The sequence below is a fragment of the Myxine glutinosa genome, chromosome 5 (assembly GCF_964187855.1).
Source record: "Myxine glutinosa chromosome 5, kmMyxGlut1.1, whole genome shotgun sequence".
Lineage (NCBI taxonomy): Eukaryota > Metazoa > Chordata > Myxini > Myxiniformes > Myxinidae > Myxine > Myxine glutinosa.
The window spans coordinates 25,517,077-25,534,342 of record NC_136265.1 but is presented as its reverse complement, the minus strand read 5'-3'; the positions used below and the strand labels follow the sequence as shown (position 1 = coordinate 25,534,342).

At 46.7% G+C, this 17,266-nt stretch overlaps 1 protein-coding gene across 2 annotated transcripts in view; it reads right to left on the bottom strand.

Moving 5' to 3' along the window:
* Positions 1-3,456: 3,456 nt before the first annotated feature.
* LOC137428693 (uncharacterized) overlaps positions 3,457-17,266 on the bottom strand; it is a 39,653-nt gene continuing 25,843 nt past the window's right edge. Inside the window, exons 1-2 of one of the 2 annotated variants that reach the window (XM_078777730.1) lie at positions 11,689-11,825; positions 3,457-9,726 (exon numbers count right to left, since the gene is read on the bottom strand). In XM_078777730.1, coding sequence (XP_078633856.1) covers positions 7,688-9,703 — 2,016 coding nt within the window. In that variant the 5' untranslated portion in view covers positions 9,704-9,726; positions 11,689-11,825 and the 3' untranslated portion in view covers positions 3,457-7,687. Of the gene's footprint in view, positions 9,727-11,688; positions 11,826-17,266 lie in introns of those variants that run through there. The other variant, XM_068118596.2, reaches the window with a different exon arrangement.

Here is a 17,266-nt window from a genome sequence, read left to right as displayed (position 1 = left end):
AGCAGATCAAGTCTGGATTGTCAGAAGCAACCTGTATGGAGAGATCAGTCAGGTTTAAGCGAAGGCCCCGGATGTTTGAGGTCCATACCGTTAATGAAGAGAGAGGGGGAGCATGTGTAGGGTAAGACACAGGGTACAGGACAGGGGAGGGGAGGAGTAGGGTAAGATGAAGTATGAGAGGGGGAGGTAGGGAGAGCAGTTGATAGTGTGTCAGAGATTGCAGAAGAGTTCCAAGAAAGGGAAGGATGAGGAGGATGAAAGGTTTGATGGTGAAGGGATGAAGCACAGTGAGGGGTTGTTTGAGGGGGGGGGGGCAGAGGAAAGTAGAAGGTTGGGGGGGGGGGGGTGGAGGTATGAGATAGAAGGGAGACGAAGTGGGGAGGAGGCAGCTTTGAGGAGGAGGAGGGAGAATTGGAGAGGAATGGTATGGGGGGAGATTTGAATGGGAGGGGTTGGGGGGGAGTTTTGAAGGGGAGGAGTGAGGGGGGAGTTTAGGAGGGGAGGGGCAAGGGGGGAGTTTAGGAGGGAAGGGGCAAGGGGAAAGTTTAGAAGTGGAGGGGCAAGGGGGGAGTTTAGGAGTGTAGGGGCAAGGGGGGGTTTGGAGGGGAGGGGCAAGGGGGGAGTTTAGGAGGGGAAGGGCAAGGGGGGAGTTCAGGAGTGGAGGGGCAAAGGGGGGGGATTTGGAGGGGAGGGGCATGGGGGGAGTTTAGGAGGGGAAGGGCAAGGGGGGAGTTCAGGAGTGGAGGGGCAAGGGGGGTGTTTAAGAGTGGAGGGGCAAGGGGGGAGTTTAGGAGTGTAGGTGCAAGGGGGGGGATTTGGATGGGAGGGGCAAGAGGGGAGTTTAGAAAGTGGATGATTAATGAAAGACGAACATTGATAACAAATTGGGTTTGTTGTGATTTTCAAGTTAGCAATCCGATTCAGAACGATGGAGGAGGGATGGAATGAATGTGAATTTAGACCATGTAGTGAGGGAGACGTATAAGGGATTGAATTTCTTTTTTTTGAAGTTGAATGAGTTGGAGAGGAAATTGAGAAAAGCCTTTTAAATAGGAAGAAAAACAGCGTGTTGTAATATACCACTGAATAAAACACTGAAGGGGAAAGGTTAAACATATTTAAATAATATTTAAAGAGAACCGTGAACAATCGGGGAGAGCCGAGAGTAGCAGTGTAGCTCGGGGAGCAGAGTAGCCGAGAGTAGCTCGGGGAGAGCCGAGAGAGCCGAAAGTAGCCGAGAAAATGCACAAAATACCAACGGGGGGGAGAGCCGAGAGGGACCACCACGAGTCACATGAACAGGGCAAAAGGTGGATGGCAAGGAGATAATGGGGGCGAGTAGCCGAGAGAGCCGAGAGTAGCCGAGAAAATACACAAAATACCAACGGGGGGGAGAGCCGAGAGGGACCACCACGAGTCACATGAACAGGGCAAAAGGTGGATGGCAAGGAGATAATGGGGGCGGGGCGAACAGCACACCTGGACAGAAAATACAGGATGAGACAACAGTACACGTGGAGAAAGGAAAATAAATGTTTTTGGTTTTTTTTTGGGGGGGGGGGGGGTGGTGGGGATTTAGAACGTTAGACAGAGTATTATGTTCGGGGTAGAAGGGAAAAAACTAAGAGCCAAGCAAAACACGCTTAAGTTAACAAACACCGACGGGGGTACAACTACAAGGCCGCACACGAGGAGCAGAACACGATTAATTAATTACAAGTTACAGGAAATTCAAACCAAAACTAACTATAATCAAACAATAACGCATGGACGATAAAATAACGAGTTTAAATTTGACAAACACACGAATGAAAAAATAACCGCTTTTGATGCCCGGAGAGAACCAGGCCTCAAGGGCGGAAGCTTCAACAACTAGGCCGCGTGGCCGCGTGGCACGAAATACTCGACTATTTTTTACAGGTATGAAAGATTGACACCGATAAATCTTCCGAGGGACACGCAAAAGGTACACACACGTAAGATAAATACAGTTTCGACAAAAATACAAATGTGACAATTACTTAACTTCGAGCGTGCGTGAAGATCGTGGAACAGCTTCGAAAAACCGTGACCGCCCCGACAAGATCTCGCGAGATCTTGTTTTAATAAGAACTTCAAAATTATTGTTTTAGTTCAATTAAATTGGACACGACCATGGGGTAAGATGTTCGTTGAACTCTCTAGTTTCATGTTTTATGATGCGTATAAGGAAAGTTATCCAACAATTCAAGTGAAATTGATTCATAAAACATTAGCAAGTAAAGATGTTTATAAGAAATCTGCACATTTTTTTATCCTTTTACCAAAATGTAATATTTTGTTTGTAAAACAAAACAATTCTTATTATTAAGTGAAACAAACAACAGCTCAGCCTCGAAGTGGTAGGCCACATAAGCTCACAGAACGGAACCGCCGAGTACTGAAGCGCAAAAAGAATCGTCTGTCCTCAGTAGTAACACTCACTGCCAAGTTCCAAACTGCCTCTAGAAGTAGCGTCAGCACAACAACTGTTCGTCGGGAGCTTCATTAAATGGGTTTCCATGGCCGAACAGCCGCACACAAGCCTAAGATCACCATGCGCAATGCCAAGCGTCAGCTGGAGTGGTGTAAAGCTCGCCGCCATTGGACACTGGAGCAGTGGAAATGCGTTCTCTGCAGTGATGAATCACGCTTCACCATCTGGCAGTCCGATGGACGAATCTGGGTTTGGCGGATGCCAGGAGAACGCTACCTGCCCAAATGCATAGTGCCAACTTTAAAGTTTGGTGGAGGAGGAATAATGGTCTGGGGCTGTTTTTCATGGTTCGGGCTAGGCCCCTTAGTTCCAGTGAATGGAAATCTTAACGCTACAGCATACAATGACATTCTAGACGATTGTGTGCTTCCAACTTTGTGGCAACAGTTTGGGGAAGGCCCTTTCCTGTTTCAGCATGACAATGGCCCTGTGCACAAAGCGATGTCCATACAGAAATGGTTTGTCAAGATCGGTGTGGAAGAACTTGACTGGCCTGCACAGAGCCCTGACCTCAACCCCATCGAACACCTTTGGGATGAATTGGAACGTCGACTGCGAGCCAGGCCTAATCACACATCAGTGCCCGACCTCACTAATGCTCTTGTGGCTGAATGGAAGCAAATCCCCACAGCAATGCTCCAACATCTGGTGGAAAGCCTTCCCAAAAGAGTGGAGGCTGTTATAGCATTAAAGAGGGGACTAACCTCATACTAATGCCCATGGTTTTGGAATGAGATGTGTGATGTTCTGGTGTCCACATACATTTGGTCATGTAGTGTGTCTTGTTCACAAACCAACAAACAGACAGACACGGGTGAAAACATAGCCTCCATGAACCTTCGGTGGTGGGCCTCCATCCACTTTGGTGGTGGAGGTGCATTTTGAATTTTCAAACATCAAAGGTAATTATAACATTAATAAACCCCAAAACAAAAAAGAAATGAAGTTTTAAAAAGTTTTTTATTAATTATTTTTAAATCACAAATTTACATGAATTCTTTTTAAATGAGAAAACAGTTCTTACAAAAAACAAATAAATGAAAGCATCAACAATAATAATAATAATAAGATAAACATTTTATAGATTAGTTGAGATGAAAATGATTGTTTTTATTTTATGAACAATTAATTATTTAAGGCTCGTAGTGGAGCTTGTTCTGTCCATTCCATTGCAGAATGAGGACATTTCCAAACCACACCACACGTTTGTTCATATTCATGACGAATACGCTCTTCTACATCACATTGGGATTTGTCTATGGCACCGACTTCCAAAGGCCGTTCTTTCCCACTCCTCTTTGCAACACCGAAAGAAGGCAGTGCTGCACCATGTCATGTCAGCCCTCCATCCCATCCTGACGAATGATCTTTGTTGTCCCCATTAACATGTCTTAATCCAACCCTCGTACTCGATAATTTCACTGCTTCCACTCCCTCCCTTCCTTCCCTCTTCCTTTATTTCCTTATGGGTTGTACTCAGTTGTTACTCAACAACCCCATTGTCTATTTAACTTTGCTCTTACATGAGCCTCACCCTTGTAGAGCAAATAAAAATGAGATAAATTAATTTCCTCTTATCCTGAGGATCATCTCGTCTCTTTTCCTTTCACTTCCTTTGGTTGTGATCTCCTCCAGTGGGTCTCAAAAGATGGAACAGAGACCTCTCAGGATCCGCAGTATCCATTTGTTTAGGATTCTGATTTGAGGACCAAATGGAGATGTTTTATCAGCAGAGAAAGTTCTGTTCCCATCGCTGTGTTCCAAGGGCTCTTAAGGATTGTCATTGAATCTCAGATAACTTTGATTGCAGTTCGTTTGTTATAATATTTGATGCATTCCTCAGAAAATCTCAGAAACAATCTTCATCACTCTAGGAACTCCAACAAAGAATGGCATGATGTCAGCAGCACTCCTCAGTCCTCACTTCAAGGTTCTCTTCACATCATTTTTGAGGTGTTGGGATTTGGAGCTCCTACTACAATTCAACAAGCGTCATCTCCTACTGTTGTTTCTTCCTCCAGTGCAGTCCACATGTGTTTGTATGACAGTTTGCAAACTGAATAATTGCTTCATTACACATCCACCTGTTCGGTCTTGTGTTTCTCTCGTTGGTTGTTATCTCCTTATGCGGGTTTTAGGAGGTGAAAGGAAGTTCTCCCAGAACTCAAAATCTCCACTTCTTTTTCGGTAAAAGGATCGTTATTCATGAACAAGATTGTGAAAATTCATTCTCATAACTTCCTTCCAAGGGCTCGTTTGTAGTGATATTCCCCGGAATGCTTTTAAAGTACAGCAATACCCCGGCCTACGTCATTAATTGGTTCCATAAGCCGTGACGTAACTCGGTTTTTGACGTAAACCGGGCGTAATGCCTTAGAATGAAGACAAACACCGTAAAACTAGAGTAAATAACTGGAGGAGGCTGCGGCTTCGCCCTGAATCTTTGCCGCTCCCCATCGGGAGTCCCTCCGTTGTTTTCTATCGGTCGGGTCTTCTCCTCGAACAGGGTGACCGGCACGGACGTGTCGACCGTGAGCTGGCTTGTGTGCCGAGTGGCTCTGCGGCCCGCTTCACCACGGCGTGCTTTACCCAACGTGTCCGAGCAGTTTCACCGGTGGTCGTGTCGTGTCGTCTGTGACGAACGAACGAGCTCAGGGTTCCATGAACCCGGCCGCCCCGGGGATCGACGCTCGCCTCCTAGTCGTAGGCGTGCCCCGTCTTTCCTCGAGCGGCCGAAGTTGCTTGCTTCTTTTTTTTTGGACGATGCGATATACGCAGAAACGACGACGTACAGGCAGGCATTTGCAAATCCATGCACATGTGCACATGAACACATCGATCGGTTCGTCGACGCCGGATGCCGGCAAGGTGCCCGACGAGGCACCCCGGCTCGAGGCATGACACGGTCACGGTCGTCCGAGCCGGCATCGTCGTCATGTTTCGCCGTTGCCACGTTGCATTGGTTGTTTTACACAGTAAAGGAATAATCACAAAAATAACAGCGAAAGGCAAAGCAAGCACGCGACCACAGCACAGGACAAAATGCATATGGTGTCGCCTTTGTTTTGAATGAGAACCAGCAGCTACGCGTACGTATACGTACATTTTAAAAATATTTTAATGTGCTTTTTATGGTATTTTAAATTGTTTTTTTTAGCTTCCATTATTGTTAATTTTTATGTACTATTTTATTTATTTTAAATATATTTTTTTCACGTCCTCCTATTATGATGTCGGAGTGACGTAAAGTCGCACATAATGACGTTCGCTGAACTGAAATTTACTCTAGAAGAGTGGCGGAAAGTCGGTTTGACGTAGGTCGAAATGGCGTAAAACGGGGTATTGCTGTACTCAGTAAGGGTTTTCCTGATCATCGTTGTTGCTCCGACTACCACTGGTACAATTTCAGCTTGCTTCAATTTCCAAGTCCTCTTGACCTTGTTTTTCAGATTCTGGTATTTGAGCATTTTCTTGGTTTCTGAAGCATTTAGTCCAAAGTCATTGGGAACCGAAACCTCAATCAACAATGCCGTCTTTTCCTTTTTGTGTTTGAGCACTATGTCTGGACACAATGCTCTGCCTGCAATGTCTACACTTGATGGGATCATCTCGTCATGCGTGAGCACTACGTGTTGATTTTCAAGGATCTGATTTGGTTTGTGTTTCCATGGTTGTTCTGGAACCGGAATGTTGAGATGTTTACAGATGGGCCAGTGGATTATTCTACAGACGCTGTCATGTTTCCTGTGTACAACTGTTCCGACATGAGTTTTTCACTTCCTGAAAAGAGGTGACTGGTACTTTCTGTTTCTACCTCTCAAAACCTGCATTTGTCCGATTGGCTCAATCCCACCATTTTCTTAAAGCCATTGGTGTAGTTCCTTAGTCTTTGGCATTCATGATGACTCGTTCTCCATCCCAATTAATTTGACCTCTTCTCAGCCATTCCAATGAACCTTCCTCGTCAATCCCTGTTCTGTCAAGTTCTTTTTTTTTCAACCTTCCTGCTCTTTTGTCATTCTCCCATTTATCACAGTATATATGTTGATATTTCTTTTTTTAGTTTTCCTTTTCGCCCCTCAGCCCAAATTGGGCGAAGGGGTATTGTCGTCACGGGCGTCATCCGGGCGTCCGTCAACTTTTGGTTTCCGTCAATTTCAAGGAGAACGTCTTGTCCGATTAAATCCATTTTTGCAGTGTGTGTTGGGGTTGAGAAGAGGAAGGTTCCTTTCGAAAATGGGCGCGCTGCGATTTTCAATATGGCCGCCACGGCAGCCATCTGGGCGACCGTCAACTTTTGGTTTCCATCAATTTCGAGCAGAACGGCTTGTCCGATTAAATCGATTTTTGCAGTGTGTGTTGGGGTTGAGTAGAGGAAGGTTCCTTTCGAAAATGGGCGCGCTGCGATTTTCAATATGGCCGCCACGGCAGCCATCTTGAAATTGGTTTCCGTCAATTTCGAGCAGAACGGCTTGTCCGATTAAATCCATTTTTGCAGTGTGTGTTGGAGTTGAGTAGAGGAATGTTCCTTTCGAGAATGGGCGTGCTGCGATTTTCAATATGGCCGCCACGGCAGCCATCTTGAGATTGGTTTCCACCATGCATGGGCTGAGGGGTTACGCCCGCTTTGCGGTGCTATTTATTCTTCTTTGCGATCACTAGGGCTGTACTGTATTTGTTTCTGTTTTGTTTTCCTGCGCAGTATCCTGCACTTGCACCTGTTTTTGGAAGTTTGTAGCTAAGTAGATTAAAGATACCTTTTCTGGTTTGTTGTTTTCTTGCTCATGTACAAATATCATTTGATAGTCTGTTGAGCTTTTCACATACTCCACTAGTCCTACGCACACTGTTCCGCACTTGGTTCAGCTGCATCAGACCACCTCCTCCTTCTTGCCTCGGCAGGTAAACCCTCTGAATGCATTGGTTTTTGTAGAACATCTTGTGAGTAGTAAAGAGTTTCCTTGTTTTGGCATCTAAGTTGTTGATCTCCATTTGTGGCCTGTTTATAATTGCACAGCTATACTGGAATACCGCTACTGCAAGTTGGTTTACAGCTTTGATTTTGTTTCTTGGAGGTAGGGACGACTTCAGAATTAGTCTTATTCTACATTCTTTTGTTCTTGGCTTCATCATAGTTTTTTAATTTTCCCTGCTACATGTTGTATTTGGAGCTTATGGGCAGCTAATGGTTCTTGCCCATTGTTTTTGATGTTGTACTTCTCGACTATGTTTGCTCATGTGTGACTGGAAGTTTGATTTGCGATTGAACGTTTTATGACACACGCTGCACGTGAACAGCTTTTGAACAGTGTGGGTCCTCATGTGTGCTTGACAGGTAGAATTCTGATTAAATGACCTGTTGCAAACGATGCATGTGAAAGGCTTTTCACCAGTGTGAATCCTCATGTGCACCTGGACGGTTGATTTGCGATTGAACGATTTATGACACACGCTGCATGTGAACAGGTTTTCACCAGTGTGAATCCTCATGTGTGTCTGATATGTTGACTTCTGAATAAATGATTTATTGCACAAAGTGCACTTGTACGGCTTCTCTCCAGTATGTGTCCGAATATGTCTCTGACAGTGCTCGTTTTTTCTGAACGATTTATTGCACACACTACATTTATACGGCTTCTCGCCTGTGTGGGTCATCATGTGTCCCCGGCGGGCTGAGATGCTACTGAACGATTTATTACACACACTGCACACAAATGGCTTCTCCCCAGTGTGTGTCCTCAGGTGTGCCTGACAGGTTGAATTCTGAATGAATGATTTCGGACACATGGCGCACTTGTACGGCTTCTCCCTAGTGTGTGTACGCATATGTGCCTCACAGTTTGTGTACTGAATAAATGATTTAGCACACATACTGCACTTGTAAGGCTTTTCACCGGTGTGGATCTTCATATGATTCTTGTATGTTGTATTATTTCTGAATGATGCATTGCAGATGCTGCACATGAAGGGTGTCTCTCCAGTGTGAATCCTTACATGTACTTGGTAGTTCGAATTCTGAATGAATGATTTATTGCAAAAAGTGCATTTATACGGCTTCTCGCCAGTGTGGTACCTCATGTGTACCTGGCGGCCAGATATTTGACTGAATGATTTACTGCACAAAGTGCACTTGTATGGTTTCTCCCCAGTGTGGGACCTCATGTGTGCCTTGTATGTTGACTCCTGACCAAACGATTTATTGCACAAAGTGCAGGTGTATGGCTTTTCTCCAGTATGCGTTCTCATGTGTATCTGGCAGGCAGAATTCTGAACAAACGATTTATTACAAACGGTGCACGTATACGGCTTCTCCCCAGTATGTGTCCGCAAGTGTAGCTGGCAGGAAGAATTTTGACTGAATGATTTAAGACACAAAGGGCACTTGTATGGTTTCTCCCCTGTGTGCGTCCTTATGTGTACCCGGCAGGCTGAGATTTTGCTGAATGATTTCTTGCACACATGACACTGATGCGGCTTCTCCGCAGTGTGAGTCCTCAAGTGTGTCTGATAGCTTGTGCGAGAAAGAAATGATTTAGTGCATCTGCTGCACTTGTGCGGCTTTTCATCCGTATGGAATCTCTTACGATTCTGGTACGTTGAGTTGCCACGGAATAATTTGTCACACACATAGCCCTGACCTGGCTTCTGTCCGGTATGAGTCCTCATGTGTGCCTGCCTAGCTGAGTTATGACTGAATGATTCATCGCACACACTGCAAGTATTGAGCTCCTCCCATTGGTTGTTATTCCCATATGTGGGGTTTATGAGGTGGGAGGAAGTTCTCCCAGAAGTCAAAATCTCCTCCCCTGTGTGTATCCTCATGTGTGCCAGATACAATGATTTCCAAATTAACGACTTATTGCACACGCGACACGTATAAGACCTTTCATCACAATGGATCCTCATGTGATTATGATACACTGATATGAAATGGAATAACTTAGAACATACATGACATTTAAACATCTCACCAGAATGGGTCCTCATGTGTGACTGGTACATTGATATCGAACCAAATGATTTGTTGCACACAGTGCACTTGTGTATATTTCCACAATTGTGATTCTTCGCATGTATCTGTCCACAAATACGTTTCTGGTTAAAATTCTTCGACATTTCCGAGCAGCTCTTCGTGCGTTGCTGCAAAGATCTCTTGCTGGATGTCCAGCTATTCTTGGTGGAAGACATGCTGAAGATCGGCGTCGATCTCTCTGAAGATTGCAAACAAAAAAGAAGTAAGGATGTTTACCACAGGGATGTAAAAAAGCATCATCACCCTGGGATGTATTTTAAGAAGCAGTGAATAATGAAATTTACACTTTCTTCACAACTTTGCCTGGAGGTCAGTTGACATTTTTGTGTGACGCTTTTGCAAGGTCAGTACTATGATGTACACTAATGGGGAAAAAGGTGTACAAACAACAACAACAACAACAACAGGCATTTTAAGACCATTTTCCCTGCAAGAGCCTTGCGGTCCCCATGACAATGTTCTCCATTTTGCCCTATTTTCTGCATCTCTCCTTGTTAACCCCCTTGCCCGCATTTCCTCTTCGACCATCTTGAGCCAAGTCTTTCTCGGTCATCCCCGTCCTCTACTTCCTTCTACATTCATTTCCATCACTTTTTTCAACCAGTCACTTTCATCCTTCCTCAACACATGACCAAACCATCTCAAACTGTTTCTCTTCACAGCATCCATCACAGGCTCCATTCCCATCATCTTTCGCAATTCATCATTTGTCTTCCTCTCTCTCAACGATACTCCACACATCCACAGAACCATTCACATTTCCACCCTTTCCAGCCTTCGTTGCTGCTCTACGTTCATTACCCATGTCTCACTCCCATAAATCACAACACTTCTCAGACATGCAGCATACACCTTTCCCTTCAGCTTCAATGACACTCCCCTCCTCGTCAGCACGCCACTCAGTTCCCGAAACTTCTTCCATGCACATCTCACTCGAGCAACCGTTGCCGAGTCTGATCCACCTTCTCCATTCAGCATGTCTCCAAGGTAACAAAATGTTTTCACACCTTCCAGATTCACGCCATCTCCAAGATCCAACTCAACATTTCCCTCCATCTGCAGCTCCCTCTGTGCACACCTTACACTTGAATGTAGCTGCCACACTGGTTAATGACCCTCTCAAACCACTACATTTTTGATGAACCCACTCAGCGCACATTGTACATTGAATGGAATTCACTCAGACACCCTTCCTGCACACAGCACACGGCCACTTCCCAGTTCTTTCCACCTCACCACATGCTTTACCACTTGCCATCACCTTCGTTTTTCCAATATTCACCTTCAGACCTTTTGTCTCCATGCATTCCTTCCACTTGTTCATCTTCTCCTTCAGTCCATCCATACTTTCTGCAATCAACACCAGATCATCTGCATACAACAACTCCCACGGTAAACCCTCCTTTACGTTCTGAGCCAGCACCTCCATCACAGCTACAAATAGTAGTGGACTTAGTACCGACCCCTGATGCACTCCCACCTTCACCTCAAACTCACCACTGTTCCCGTCATTCGTCCTTACAGCTGTGCGCGCTCTTTTGTACATTGCCATCACTACTCTGATCAACCATTCCTCCACTCCTAACTTCCTCAATTGTATAAAAAAGGTGCATAAAATAAATAAAAGGTGTGAAAGTATAAAATAAATTGACAAACAACTAGAACGGCACATGATATACCTCCCGCCAACGTTATTACATCATTATACATACTTGTACCAAGTTTGATTAAAATCCACTCAGCTGTTCTCAAGTGTCACATTTTTACCTGAAATGACCTGACCTTTGACCTTTGATGCTAAAATCTAATCAGTTCATCTATGCATCATAATATATACTTATACCAAGTTTGTTCAAAATCCCATCACTGGTTCACAAGTTAGTGCAGTAACAGGACTTTTACCTAACGACACCTCTGACCTTTGACCTCTTGACCCTGTAATCACTATGGGATGTATTTTAAGAAGCAGTGAATAATGAAATTTCGACTTTCTTAACGACTTTGCCTGGAAGACATATAGTTGATATATTTTTGTGTGATACTGACTTTTGCAAACACTATGAGGTACACACGTTTAGAGAAAGGTGAAAAAGTACGAAATAAACGAAAACTTCAATGTTACAAATTGCTAAAGATTTACCTGTAAGTGGTGTACTGGTTCAGCCCGTTGTTCACGCTTGTATACTTCGGATTCGATACGGAACAAATTGTTTGTTACACATGACTGTATAATGTTTGTTGATGTGAGATGTACGTTTTAAAAGAGTTGTTGTCGTTGTGTTGCCCCAGTTTGTTCAGTCTAAAAGTGGAGTAGAGTGAAAAGGTGAGGAGTTATAATACTCTTCTTCAACATGAATCAGTGTGGAAAGATCGTCATATGTGACGATTTTTCCCGTTGCTTCCAGATTGAAAATCACATCGTACTTTATAGAGAGAAGGGATTTTCACGAATATTCTTTGTCCGGCATATTATCACGTGGAAGGGGATGGTGTAAGGGGGGAGGGGAGGGGGGGGGGCATATAGAACAAGTCGTAAATATATATTTTTCACTCGTCCCTCATGTTCAGCCTGGTGTTGCTTAGCGGTTAGGGTGCTGGCTTGAGATCCGAGGATCCTGGGTTTGAATCCCGGTCGATCGCTGAATTAACGCCAGGGGGGTTGACTCAGCCTGTCATCCTTCCGAAGTCGGCAAATTGACTACCAGCTCAATGGTAATTCCCTGTGTGTCACAAGAGGCGACCAACAGGGTTGGTGGCAGGAAGGGCAGCTGGCCATAAAACATTGCTTCAAAAAGGGGACCATGGTGCCCAAAAACGGCTAACCCCTGCTCTGTGGGGAAAAATGGCCTCTAAAGGTGGTGTGTGTATATATATATATATATATATATATATATATATATATATATATATATTGTTGTGGATATGGGATTTGGCCTCCATCCATATCCGCTTGTAAATATTCCCCTATTTCCCCAATACTCCCCAACTATCCCCAATCCCCCATTCCCTAGTCCCATTGTCTGTAAACAACACTCTGTAGCCCCGACCTTCCCCTTTTTCCCCCATTAAATGTCGTGCCCAGGTTCACCGCATCTCACGTAGACAACTATAGGACATCTTGCTAGTTATTCTTAGTCTATGTCAGTTAAGGACTCGTTTCCATTAATTCTGACTCTTCGTTGCACCAGAATGTGATTGTATGGCACCAGTAGTAAGTTTAGGACCTCCCAATACCTCCCCGCATCTCTTCCTCATGGAATAACAACACCAACAACAACAACAGCGGGGGCGGCGCGGCGGCGGCGCGGGGAGTGTGCATCCTCACTCCGGCTTGGTTAGCCGCCATTGACCATGTGCTCCGACGGGGTTACCACACAGGGGCTCACTGTCAGCTCCTCGTCAAGGGCGGAGCCCGGTAACCCCCCGCACCCAATAAGAAGCGGCGGACCGATTCCATCTGGGGCGGAGCTAACGAGCCGAGGGCGTGTCACTCCCCGCTGGACATGCGCAAGAAGACGGAGGTGACGTCAGATGCGCCCACACCACGGAGAGAGAAGACGCCACCTCCAAGCGCTGAATACCTCCCCGCATCTCTGGACCGGACCGCGGTCGATTCTGCCCCTGAGCCAAGGTGCACCTTGAGCCATCGACTGCCTGCCCTTCCTTGCCATCAATCCCTGTGTGAGTCAGTCTTGTCCCGTTTGTCTGTGGTCTGTCGGGGCTAAGATAAGACCGTGTCTAAGTGCCCACCTTTCTGTGCTGTACCTCTTGTGCCGTGTAATCTAAACGTTCTGCATACCAAATATTATATCCTCCTCCGGAGGTCTTGAGAACTGTACCCCTGGTGTCGTGTCATTTAACCCAGCCGTTGTGTCCTTTCCTTCATTGATTTAGCATAGCGCGATTCGGCCAACGTTCGAGTGTAATCGGGTAAATTGTGCGAACACGGCAGCCATTCCGCTCGGCCCAGCATAACATCTTAATAAGTCGTGTCCGTAACAATTGGTTGTCAGGAGTTGGATTCGGACCTGGGACTAAATTCATTTAGCCCAAATTTTGGAACACCAATTGTACTATTAGAGTAACAATTGGTGTCGGGAAGTGGGATCGGTCCCGGAGCGCGTTTCACGCGCTCGAAATTATAACGGCGAAATTTGATTGTGTTTTACAATAAAAATAAAAACCCGAATTTTGAAAGTCGCGCTATGGCAAATCAAGACGGCTGGGTTCCGGTACAGGAGAGTGGGGTAGAATCGACCCAGGACCCCAGGGAAGAAGTGGGGAAAATGGTGGAGGAGAGTAAAGAAGTGTGGTTGAGGAGGTATCAGGTGCACAAAATGGCGCTCTCGCGCACGTGGTTACAGCGGCACCAAATTTTGCCGCGCCCTTTGTACCAACGGTGGAAGACATGCAATTAATTATGGCTGAAATGGAGGCCCTTTTGGACAGGAACAGGGAGCGATGGTTAAACCAAATGGAAGCAATAACGAACGGATTGGGAAACCAAATTGAAGCAATAACCAACAGAATGGATGACCGCATGCAAAAACGTGGGGAGACCATGGATCGCATGGTGGGCGAAAGGGTCCCAGGGGTGCACAAGGAGGTAAAGCGGGTCGAAAAGCGCTGGTTGAGCGAAGCGGAGGAAAGCACGGGTACAATGACGGGGGTAGAAATCGCGACACGGGGTTTGGAAAAGCCGGCGACCGATGAGGTAGAGGGCGTTTTATTAAAGCCAGCGGTCGTCGAGGTTAATAAAGAAAAAGCAGTGCTGGGAATTAAAATTGAAGAGATGACGGAGGTAGCCCGGGAATTGCAGGGAGAAATGGAATATGTACAAAGTCCCTGCTCAAATCATGATGATGTACTCGTTAATCCAAATGGAAGTTTGCAGGTTTTGGTGCAGGGAGGAAGAAGAACCCCGAAGGTGAGACGTGCTGTGTATTGTGCGGGGAGATTTTGTAAGAGGATGTTTAGCGACAAAAGAATTTTCGCGCGCTTGGGATCGAGGAAGCATCCGGGCGTTGGTGAAGGGTCCCGTGTGAGTGGAAATGGCACGCGTGGGAGGAAAAAGTGTGCGTCGGCGAATGGGTGTGTTTTTGTGAGGGTGAAAGGGGTAGCGTATGCTTGTAAGCATGCAAGTGAAGCATCGACGGTAACCGGTTTAGCGGTTAGGGCGACGGATAGCCGATGCGAGCACTCGGTGCGAGGGGTGCTTTGTTGGGTGCGAGGCCCGGCGCGGGTCGATGCTGCGTCGCTTCTCTTCAAAGCGTCGTTGCCGATTCGGGCTTGGCCCCGCCCCGCACGGTCGAGTCCGGGCTTTGTCGGGCGAGGCGACCGGTCCGGTTCAAGGGCGAGTGGGAGGAGGCGGAACGGTGCCCCCTCGTGGGGACGGGGTTCCGACCGGGGGAGATTGAGCCATCGGGACCGGGACCGCAAGGTGCCGCGCCGAGATGGTGCGTGGAGCCTCGGTCCAACCAAACCACCTCCCTTGAACCGAAAGCCGGACGGATTCAACCTGCAGGCAACCAAACCACCCGAATTCATTGCTCGGCTTTACGAACCGAGTTTAATGATGTCACGACGCACCGAGGCTAGGATATAGTGGACTGTGATGATGGTGATAGTGATAGTGATAGTGATTTGATACGAAATTTATAATAGTGGATAGAATTGGCAGTAAATGGAAAATTTTTGAGTTATTGAATTTGGACGAACAAAATTTATAGTGAGAGACCCCCGATGTGGTGGGATGGCAAATCCACCATCCCTCACAGACATGGGGCAAATGCGCTATAGCTTATGGGGTATACGGCAGTGAAAACTAGCCCGGGTGGGTTAGGATATTGATAGGGACCGAGAAGATGACATTAGGTAACGTTAAGGTTAGATAGTGACTGATACCTGTAGTTGGGACGCAGGTAGATTAGTGTGGATTATAATGACGAGGGAGCGCAATAGTTTAAAGGGACGACTGGGAAGCGCAAGTTTCAGAGGGGAGTAGTTAGATGAGATGATGCTGTGTGAGAACTGAACAGGTGTGTGGAGCAGTGTATGAGTAGTGAGTGTTGTGGATCAGCGCGAAAGCACTTGGGGAGAGAAGGGTGCAGGTGGCACCAGGTGTGAGAGCACAGGTGTGCAAGTGCAGGTGTGTGGAGTACATGGAGTAAGTGGTCCGGAGTGGTGTGCATGGTGCGAAGGTGTGAATGGGGGAAGAGTGGACCCCCATCACGGATACCCGGGGCGGGTAGTGTAAGTGTTAGGTAGAGGGTATAGGTAAATTGTGGTTGGATATTGGCATTTGTGGTGCGGTTGCAGAATGGTATTGTGGATGGGTGCATTAGTGTTGTGGAAATGGCTGGGCGTGTAGCCTGTTAGTGTGTGTAGTTGGTTGGGCACTCCACCACTGTGAGGATGTCGGCCAGGTGAGGCAGCAGGTGGGCTCTGGGAGCCGTTAGTGTCGGTGGGGCCCGAGGATCCGGAGGACGGACCCGGGTAGCCCAGTGCCAGAGAGGGCACCGAGTGGGGAGAGCGCCAGAGGGCCTTCCCCAGGTAGTTAGGTTAGGGTAAGGAGCAGGTAAGCTCGGAGGCAACTGCAGTGGTGGAGGTGTGCAGGTGGGTAGACCTGCTGGGAGAGCTACACGTCACAGCCCAGAAATTGTGCGAAGGCACCGGGAGATGAATCGGGGGAGTGAGACCCCAAATTGAGAGGCACCACAGTTTGGTCAATGGGAATTGGTTTTTAGAACCCATAGAGTAAGTTGGCCAATGGATTTGCAGGGAAAGACCCCGGGTAGTGTAAAGTGTGTTAATGTCATTTAGAGGATAGTTAGGATTGAAGTCTCCTCGCACCATCTACATGCACTCACCTGAGATGACGTACCTCCACACCATGCCATGTTTTGTTATTTTATTGTGCAGATGTTTGGAATGTGAGACACATCATGACGTGGGTGTGACATTGTGTTTTGTTGTTCCATCTCTTCCTCCTTATGAGGATTGATGATGAATTTGGTGATGGCAAATTTTGGATAGAGGGATTGTGGAGACGAATTTGGTATAGGGGAAATATGGGGAAGACGTGACAGTAGTGACGAATTTGTAAATGTGTAGATTTTTGTACATATGGGGTAAGGGCAAGGGTAGGGTAGGTGACAGGGGGGTGACGTACGGTAGGGACGAGCTTTCTCACTTCGCCCTCCGTACGCATTTCGCCTTGCATTGCCTTATTGATGTGTACCCTTGTGACCTTACCCCTCGCTCATTGTCTTTCCCCTTTTGTCTCCCACATGACCTGTGCGCCACTGGGTGCCGAGGGGAGCGTGCGTGGGTCGGCCATTGTGCGCCCGAAATTCCCAGAACCAGCTGTCTGCATCGATGCACCACATTATGGACCACATGCCTGTGGCCGAGCACCACTGATGGACCCCATGGGTTGGGGCATGGCCCCTCTGCTGGAACCGGCCATGAGGGCCCGAAATCTTGCTGGCGGACCTTGGCCACAGGGCACCGATGCCCCATAGGTGAACCACACGTAGTCGGCCCTGTGGGCCATAAATAAAGAAAATAAAAAGGACACATGGGGCACACTTTATTGCAAATAGGCCGCCAGTAAGAAAATGAAAGAAAGACAACAACTGGAAGACAATAATAATAACCAGCAGAGGGAGCCGAAGAGCAAGAGACACCTGCAGGGTTAGGGGTTGTTGTTTTTATTT